This window comes from Alligator sinensis, unplaced genomic scaffold, assembly GCF_000455745.1.
Source record: "Alligator sinensis unplaced genomic scaffold, ASM45574v1 scaffold1369_1, whole genome shotgun sequence".
Classification (NCBI taxonomy): Eukaryota; Metazoa; Chordata; order Crocodylia; family Alligatoridae; genus Alligator; species Alligator sinensis.
Window position 1 is genome coordinate 182,191 of NW_005842875.1, and position 9,104 is coordinate 191,294.

The following is a 9,104-nucleotide window of genomic DNA, read 5'->3' on the forward strand; positions in this document are numbered from 1 at the left end:
GGGGGCGGCGTGGGGGCCTGGGCCGAGGCGCTGCGGCAGCTCAAGGGGAAGGTGAGTGTGGCCCGGGGCCGGTCCCCTCCTTCCCGCAGCGAGGAAGGAGCGAGCAAGGGCGCCGCGTGCCGGGGCGGGAGGGAGGCTCCTTTTCTCGGGGGCCAGTTCAGCCCGGGGGCCCTGGTCGCTTTGATGCAAGTTGTCTCCCGGACCGAGCCTGACCCTGTTGCCTCCTTCCTGGGCGCCCGACGACCTGCAGGCCAGGCCATGCAGGGCTCTGTAGCTTTCCCTAATTCTTTGCCTTTCCCTGCCCAGCGAGCAGCCACGACGCTGGATGAGAAGATTGAAAAAGTGAGAAGGAAAAGGAAAGCCCAGGTCAGTGGTGCTCAGCAGCCTGGAAGAAAACCGCCTTCCTAGTGCTTCTCACCGTGAGAGAGGCGTAGGGCAGGGGCAGAGAACAGGACTCTGCTTTTCTTACTCTTCCCGCTCCCATAGAGGTTTACCTTTGAAACATGGTTGGAGGGTGGCTGGAGCCGTGTTTACACCCTTCAGGTCACAGATTCCCTGTCTCCATTTAGGAAAGAGATGCAAAACGAGTAAAGACAAAGGAGGAGGACACGGGGGCGGAAAAGGAAGATGAAAATAAAGAACGAGAGAGTGAAGCAAGCAGGGAGGAGGAGGGGGAGGATGTGGATGTGGAGTCCCAGTATTCCTCAGCTGACGAGAGCATCTTCACACAAGCAGGTACTAGGAGGGAGCCGTAGTCGGTGCCTCCTCTCTCGACGAGCCCCCAGCGCTTCCTCGTGGTCTGTGCTTCTGTCGCGGGGAAAGGACCTTGCTTGATATTCCACTTCCAGCCTGCCTTGGCGTCGCCCTCCTGGGACATGCACTTGGTGCCGGCTTGGCTGGAGCTGTTCTCAGTCAACACTTGAGGCTCAGCGCTTTTCCTTCTCTGCAGATACCCTCAAGGTGAAAGAGCGGAAGAGAAAGGGGAAGGGAGAAGCGGTGGTAAGTATCAGGGTGAGGGGGAAAGAATGATACTGTTCAGCACCTTTCCTCCCAAGGAATCCAACCTCAGCACCAGCGAGAGCAGGTAGGCAGGGGCTGTGTGTGCTGCGTCTTGTTTCGAGTCTTCCTCTCTGTTTTTGTTTCTCCAGGAAACAGAGAGATTTTTTGAAGATGCATCTCACTATGACGACAGCTTGTCGTTCCAGGACATGAACCTCTCTCGCCCGCTGCTAAAGGTATTGCACTGTTTCAGCCTCTGCACAATGTCGTAGGGAACACGGAAGATTTCACAGCTGCTCCTGCTAGGAGAGAGGCTGTGTGGGAACCCCCAGTCCCAGTCTCTCCCTGCCAGGCAGGGGCTGTAGGGGATGGCATGAGAGTACCAGCCCTCCCGGAGACGTTGTCTCCTGCATCCTGCTTGAGCTGCACGTGAGATTTCCTGTTCCTTGGTCAGATGCCTAGCTTTTCTTTCTCCTTGGCAGGCAATCACAGCACTTGGCTTCAGGCAGCCAACCCCAGTCCAGAAAGCCTGTATCCCAGTAGGCCTGTTGGGGAAGGATATTTGCGCCTGTGCTGCCACGGGGACAGGTAGGGGCCTGGGAGAGAGGGAAGGAGGCTGCTCTGGGTGGTAGTAGTTAGATCCTTGGGGTTGGCTGATTGCTGGTGCTCTCTGTTTTGCAGGTAAAACAGCTGCCTTCATCTTGCCTGTGCTGGAGCGCTTGATCTATAAGCCTCGTCAGGCTCCTGTGACCCGGGTGCTGGTTCTGGTGCCAACCCGGGAGCTGGGTATTCAGGTGCACTCTGTCACCAAAGAGCTGGCACAGTTCAGCAGCATCACAACCTGCCTTACTGTGGGTGAGTATTTATTATCCTTGGGCCTGGGAGTTTTAGCTGTCGGGGCTACACTTAACATTAATGCAAGCGGGTGAGACGAGCATCTTGGGAATCCTGCGATTGAAGCTGCTTGGGCTGCAGGGCTCCAGGCTAGAGCCGCGTCTGCTGGGCAGGAAGGGGAGGAGGTCTCTCCTGGGGATTTCCAAGTTTCCCACTGAGAGGCATCCTTCACCTGGTGGAGGTGAGTTTGGGGCTTCTGTCCTTGCCCTACTCCACAGCTCATGGTCCATGGCGGGGGATTTCACCTCACAGGTGGCTTGGATGTAAAGACTCAGGAGGCAGCGCTGCGCTCCGGGCCAGACGTTCTCATTGCCACACCCGGGCGTCTGATCGATCATCTCCACAACTGTCCATCCTTCCATCTGAGTAGCATTGAGGTGCTCATCTTGGATGAGGCTGACAGGTAAGCTGGGCTGGGGTGGTGCAGGCCTGGCTCTGCCACGTCCATTCCCAGCAAGTGCATCCTGCCCAAGCAATGGGGCTTCCAGCATCACAGGGGAGCAGTGTGTGCCTGGTCCTGATGGGGAGGCCAGCATTGCTCCAGCTGCCGCACCGCACTGCTTCTCTCCTCTCCAGAATGCTGGATGAGTACTTCGAGGAGCAGATGAAGGAAATAATCCGTCTCTGCTCCCACCACCGGCAGACTATGCTCTTCTCCGCTACCATGACAGACGAGGTAAGAAAAGGCCCTTGGGCGGGCTGCCAGGTGGCCTGGACAGCCCAGGCCAGAAGCTGTGGTGAGCAGTCGGCTCCTCCTTCCTGACTGTAGTGACACGTCTCCACTCCGCTTCGGCAGGTGAAGGATTTGGCTTCTGTGTCCCTGAAGAATCCTGTCCGGATCTTTGTGAACAGCAACACGGAAGTGGCTCCCTTCCTGCGGCAAGAATTCATCCGCATCCGACCCAACCGAGAAGGGGACCGTGAAGCCATTGTGTCAGGTGGGTGAGCCCTTGTGGGTGGTGGGCGAGTTGAAGTCCACGGTTTGCAAAGGGCAGAGCTGACTAGCCTCTGTCTTCCAGCTTTGCTGACGCGAACCTTCCCCGACCACGTGATGCTTTTCACCCAGACCAAGAAGCAGGCTCACCGGCTGCACATCCTGCTGGGGCTGATGGGCCTGCAGGTCGGGGAGCTGCATGGCAACTTGTCTCAGACGCAGCGTCTGGAGGCCCTAAGGTAGGGTGTCATGGGCAGCTGGAAGGAGGAGGGGTGGTGGGCAGGAGGCAGCTGTGTGACAGCCTGTGCTCTGCCTGTGTTAAGGCGCTTTAAGGATGAGCAGATCGACATCCTGGTGGCCACAGATGTTGCAGCACGAGGACTGGACATTGAGGGTGTCAAAACAGTGAGTGTCTGCGAGTCTCTGTTTCTCCAGAGCTGCAGAAGCTTGCCCCGGCTAACTCATCTCTCCTATCCAGGTGATTAACTTCACGATGCCCAACACTGTAAAGCACTACGTGCACCGTGTGGGGAGGACAGCGCGGGCGGGCCGAGCCGGGCGCTCCGTCTCGCTGGTGGGTGAGGAGGAACGCAAGATGCTGAAGGAGATTGTGAAGACGGCCAAGACGCCAGTGAAGGCCAGAATCCTCCCCCAGGGTTGGTGCCTTGCCAAGGTGGAGGGAGTGAACAGGGAGCTCAGGGTACAAACAGGCTAGACAGAGGGTAGGGGGAGGTGGTGAATAGCAGGCATGAGCCATGTCTTAAGCTGGCTCTTGCTAGAGGGTGCAGGCAGGAAGACCTGGTGGGTGGCAGATTAAAAACATGCTAGATGCGTAGCAAGGGTGTGAGGTGGTGAGTGCAGGTGGGTGTCGCTTGAGCTGCGTTTCAGGCCAGCTCTTGCTGGGTGGTTCCAGATGTGATCCTGAAGTTCCGGGAAAAGATCGAGACCCTGGAGAAGGATGTGTATGCGGTGCTGCGCCTGGAGCGTGAGGAGCGTGAGATGCAGCAGTCAGAGGCTCAAGTAAGCACGCAGGGATCTGCTGGGGGTTGGGGCACCCAGGAAGGTGGAGTTCAGTTCCAGTCTCCTGGCCCAACTGCTCCATGGAGCTGGGAAGGCCGTGACCTCCTGTTGGCTCGGTGTGTCCTCGGCAGTCACCTGGTGCTGTGACCTGGCTCCTGGCTCCACGTAGTGCAGCCCCCAGGCGCTGTACTGGAATGAGAATAGCTTCCCAGTTCAGCTGAGCGATTGAGCTCAATCCTACTTGGGAACATCCCACAGATTAACAAGGCTAAGCAGCAACTGGAGAAGGCAAACCAGGAGAAGGCAGACAAGGAGCCTGAGCGGAGCTGGTTTCAGACTCGAGAGGAGAGGAAGAAAGAGAAACGTGAGTCAGGAACTGAGGGTGCTTAGGCTTGGGGCCTATGGCCTGTTCCTGCTGCGTATTTCTTCTGGACTTCCACTTATTTTTTCACTCTGTCTGTCTTCAGTGGCTAAAGCCCTTCAGGAGTTTGACCTGGCACTGAGAGGCAAGAAGAAAAGGAAGAAGTTTATGCAGGACACACAGAAGAAAAGCGAGATGACGGTGAGCAGAGAGGCAGGGGGCTGAGTTGGGGTGGCTTGGTGTGCGCCCTGCCCCAGGATGGGAGTCGATGACTGTCCATCTCTTGCAGCCAGAGGAGAGGTCGCAGTTTGAAATCCTGAAGTCACAGATGTACGCAGAGCGAGTGGCAAAGAGGGCCCGCAGAGGGAAGCGAGCCCGAGCCCTGCCAGAGGAGCAGCCCTTGGCAGCAACAGGTGAGGAGAGAGCTGCTACTTTTCTGCAGAGACAGCTCAGGAGACATCCCCTTTGCTGGGTCCTTATAGCTGTACATGGGGTGTGCACGCTGGCTCTGGGCAGCAGGGCTCCTTGTGCTTGTGGGTGTAGGCTAAGGCCATGCCAGTTGTTTGGGTGGGTGCAGTGTAACTGGCCACGCTCAGTCTGCAGTGCCACGCAGTGGGGGCCTGGAGGTGGGAGGAAGAGCTTGTGTCTTGGTGGCTATGCAGATTTTGGGGTGCCTGGCCTTGCCTTCCCATGGCAATGCAAGTCACGCCCTGGGCCTGGTAACGGGCCAGCATTGTGCCCCTCTGCGCCGCCTGGCTGACTTTTCTTCCTGTTGCTGTTTCTCTCTCAGGCCCCAAACAGAAGAAGAAGTCATCTGTATTCGACGAGGAGCTCACTAACACCAGCAGGAAGGCCCTGAAGCAGTATCGTGCTGGGTAACTCTGCTCTAGGGCATGCACAGCCCTAGAGGCAGGGGACACCATTCCCCAGAGAGCCCGCCCCCCTCTCCCTTCTCTGAAGGGCACCAGGGAGTGCTGGGAGTTGCTCCACCTCCCCATGGTACCTCATGGGGGACAGTGAGCACCTCTGCTCAGCAGGCCCCTGCCACATCTGTAAAGCCCTTCGAGGAATGAGGGGGTGGGTGGGAAACCCCACCTTTGCCAGGGAACAGGACAGTAGCAGAGGGTGAGCAAGGGGCATGACTGGCTGCTTATGGCAGGTGAAATGTGGACCCTCTGGGTGGTAACTGAGCTGTGCCATGGGCTGGGGCTGCGCTTTACCTTATGGTGCTCTCCTTGCAGGCCCTCGTTTGAAGAGCGGAAGCGGCTGGGCCTTGCCCATCGCAGAAAAGGAGGAAACTTCAAATCCAAGTCCAGGTGAGGGCACCATTGCGTGTGTTCTCAAGGCTTCCCATCCCATGTTGTCTTCATCTTCCTTCCCCTATCAGCCTGTTAAAGGGCCACAGCAGAGGAGCATCTTTTGTGCTTAAGCTGGGACAGAGCCAGCCCTGCTGCTCTAGGGTGAGAGGCCCCCAGCTGAGGAGCAGCTGCAAACAGTACCTTCAGTAGCATGCTGCTCCTCGGCAGGCGGTTGGTGCTTGCACCCACGGGGACAAGGGCTGCTCTGTGAGATGCGACTTCAGCATCGGTCCTTCTGCAGGTACAAGAGGAAGTGACAGATGTTCTGTTGAGAGCATTACCTGGGATATGCTGCCACAGGAGACAGTGGGCCTCACCATCAAGAATCCTGCTTCCCTTCGTGATGGCGGAAGTCACGCAGCCTCTCTTCTGGGCTGAACTTCATGTGCTGTAACTGTAGGAGCACCTGGTGAAGAGCCCCAGGGGAAAACTGTATCTTCTGCAGCCATACAGTAAAGGGTCAACCTCTCTATGCTGGTGATAGTCTGCTGTGCTTGTCTGTAACAGCTGCTAGTCTGAGACTGGGCCTAAAGCAAAACCGTTCAAGATGCCCCTGACCTAGCTGCAGCAATCCTGTTGTCCTGCAGGTAATAGTTTGGTAGCAGCTCCACAAACAGGCAGATCTCTGCCTCTGGTTTCCATCTTTGGTAAGGCACCTACTGTCAACCTCTGCCCAGCAGCAGCGGCTGCATCTACAGTGTAGTAAGAAGGGTCTTACAGGTGAGCCATGCCTGAGACTGGCCTTCTTGTAGTGTTACTGCAGCAGAGGAGAGTGCCTGCTGCTCAAGGGCCTTTCTTACACAGAGAAGGGCAGTGAGCCTCTTCCTCCTGCCTGGAAGCAGGTCATAGGCCCTGGGGTATTGCAGAGATAAGTGAGCTTGCAACCTGATGCATGTGTATGGAGGAGAGGTGGGGGTTGAAAAGGGAGTGAGCAGTTCAAGGGCTATGTGTTTGCCCAGCCTGCTCATCTCGCAGTGTGGTGATTGAAGGGTGCAGGGTAGAATGGGAGCCTCCCCATTCATGCTGCCTCCTTAGCTGCTTGGCATAGGAGACAGCCCTCTCCGGGGCACCGAGTTCCCTTATCACTTGTGTGAAGTAGAAGCAGGGCCATTTCTGTTGGCACTCTGAGCTGCAGGACAAGTTGATCTGACTGCTGTTCCCGCTGTTCAAGCTGTCACTCTAGTTGCAGACCATTCAGGTCTCTCTTAAACACCCCATGCTATAAGGCCTCCCCTCCCCCAGGGGAGAACTGTACAACAGGCTGCAGAATGCTTGCTCAGCTCCCATACAGTCTGCATTCCCTCGCTAGGGAACACCCCACTCCAAGAGAAAGACACTGCCCAGCCATTAGAAAGTTTCCTACTTTATTAAAAAGGGACAAATCTTACAGCCGCTAAATAGGAAATATACACAGTGAAACGCAGACACAGTTGGGCAGGAGCAGCCAGCGACAGGTTCTGTTCACTTAACGCCAACACAGCACATCTTAGGGTCGGGGTGGGCGCATGCCAGGAGGAGGGGGACCTGGACACAGGGAAAAAGAGCCTGGTTTAAAAGTCTACTCATAACAACACATCTGAGGCACAATGGCAGCCACCAGGCTAGTCTCCAGTACTGGGGCTCTCCTATAATACTTCCTCCAGGAGGCCTAGACTCCTTGTGGCAAGCCTGAGAGCAGCCTCCCAGGTGCCCGACCAGGAGAACATGGCTCTGGTCTGCTGCACTGGGCTGAAACAATGCATTTGCCTAGAGCCATGCTGCTTCAGCACACAGTCAAAATATGCTCCCCACCTTCCAGAGCCAAGGTGAGACTCCTCCACTCACCTCTCATGCCAGGGGGAGGCAGATGACCCCTCCACTCACCTCTCATGCCAGGGGGAGGCGGTCTCATTCCTGGGGGAGGCATCCCCATTGGTGCCCCTCGGCCAGGTGGCATTCCCATAGGTGGACCCATGGGCGGTCTCATGCCAGGAGGTGGCCCCATCATTCCTACAAGGACAGAAGGGGTCAGTCCCAGGCCTTGGGTCGGGCTAGCCAGCAGGGACCAGCACAGAATTGCAGGCCAACATGGAGGGTATGTACCCTACCCAGCCCCCAACACGTTTTGCTTGATGGTTGCTCCTTTCCTAGATGAGATGTGTAGTCCCAGCTGGACTTCAGAGTAATCCTGCTTAACACCAACTCATCACTGGGTTCAGATGAGGTTGCAATTCATCACCAGTCCAGCCAAGCACCACAGGTCCTGTATTGCCCCAGACTTTAAGCAGAGTAGTTCCTTACCCGGAGGAGGTGCTCCTCTGCTCATGGGTGGTGGAGGCCCCCCACGGCCTGGTGTGTACTGCGTAGGGGCTCCTGCTATGCGAGCAGTGGCCGCAGCAGCAGCTGCAGCAACTGTTCCACGGCCCTGGGGCGTCATCACCTGTAACCGAAAGAAAAGACTTCACGGAAATGCTCCGCGGGGCGCTGCCCCGACTGCCAGCAGGGTGCGAGATGAACGTCACCTCTGCTCACTGCTTGGATGCAGTGCCCCGTCTCCCACCTGCATACGGGGTCACGGGTCCCTACAGACGACTGGTGGTTGTGGGGGTACAGAGTGAAACTAAATTAGTTTTGTGCAGAAAGCTGCACCCTCCTTCAACGCGTGCTCTGCGTGTGTGGGGGGGCCTGGGATGAAGCACCGCTGCCCAAGAGCTTAGCTAACAGCTACTGCGAACCACGGCAGCCTGGTGCCACCTGGTCCTCGGGGCACGCCACAGCTAAGCACCGGGCGTCTCAGCAGAAGGTGGAGCCCCAGCATCTCACCTGCTGGGACGGTCCTCCCACTCCCCGAACAGGGCCGGCCAGCCCTGCTGGAGCCTGGGGCATGGGGGCCCCGGCCGGCACTCCTCTCCCAGCTGCCCTCCCCACGCCGGGTCCTCCTGCAGCTCCGGCCAGGGGCACACGGGCGATGCCAGTCTGAAAAACCAGGAGGAACAATCAATGTGGCGAACAGCCCAGGGACCCCGGGGGCTCAGCGGCCCGCCGGCCTCCCGGGGCCAGAGAGGGGAGACCGCGCAGCCCGAGGGGAGCGGGCTCGCGGCCAGGACGTGGCCCCCCGCTCCTCACGTCTTTGGGGGGCGGCCCCTCCACCGTCATGGACACCAGGTTCTCTCCCCGCAGCAGCACCAGCCCCAGGACGCGCTTCTCCTCCCGCTCCGGCTGCTTCGAGTTCTTGGGCCTGGGGGGAGGGGGGCGGCGTGAGGCCCCGGGCAGCCCCTCCCCCCGGGCAGCCCCTCCCCCGCGCCCGGCCCGGCCCCCCCTCACTTGATCTTGCGGAACTCGTCGCAGTCGCACAGGATGAGGTTCATGTGCTTGTCGAAGGCCTTGAAGGTGCCGATGAAGACGCGCCCGTCCTGCAGGATGCAGCGCATGCGGTAGTCGATGTGCTGCAGCATCTTGCTGCTCTTCCCCACCGTCTGCGGGACCAAGCGAACCGGCGTGAGCCCGAACCCAGCCCAGCCCCGCTGGCCCCCGGCCCGGCCCGGCGCGGCGCGGCGCT

At 58.3% G+C, this 9,104-nt stretch overlaps 2 protein-coding genes across 3 annotated transcripts; one reads left to right on the plus strand and one right to left on the minus strand.

Moving 5' to 3' along the window:
* Positions 1-6,035, plus strand: DDX27 (DEAD-box helicase 27; the record flags this gene model as incomplete). Its single annotated transcript, XM_006035790.3, has 20 exons — positions 1-51; positions 307-366; positions 570-735; positions 950-999; positions 1,149-1,235; positions 1,482-1,587; positions 1,681-1,854; positions 2,146-2,296; positions 2,470-2,569; positions 2,690-2,831; positions 2,913-3,066; positions 3,151-3,232; positions 3,306-3,483; positions 3,741-3,847; positions 4,106-4,211; positions 4,315-4,409; positions 4,498-4,621; positions 4,999-5,083; positions 5,450-5,524; positions 5,808-6,035. Coding segments are annotated over 20 exons (2,109 nt in total), but the record flags the coding sequence as incomplete, so codon positions are not given.
* An 878-nt stretch (positions 6,036-6,913) lies between these two features.
* SNRPB (small nuclear ribonucleoprotein polypeptides B and B1) lies at positions 6,914-9,095 on the minus strand. Of its 2 annotated transcripts, none has more exons than XM_014525759.2 (6): positions 8,870-9,095; positions 8,672-8,783; positions 8,369-8,521; positions 7,847-7,985; positions 7,430-7,555; positions 6,914-7,090 (listed from the first exon to the last, which is right to left on the minus strand). In XM_014525759.2, exons 1-6 carry the CDS (start codon positions 8,998-9,000, stop codon positions 7,053-7,055), a joined length of 699 nt encoding a protein of 232 aa, XP_014381245.1. In that variant the 5' UTR covers positions 9,001-9,095; the 3' UTR covers positions 6,914-7,052. The 2 variants fall into 2 exon arrangements, with proteins under 2 accessions (XP_014381245.1, XP_014381244.1); XM_014525758.2 differs by having other exon boundaries at positions 7,391-7,555.
* Between the last annotated feature and the right edge of the window lie 9 nt (positions 9,096-9,104).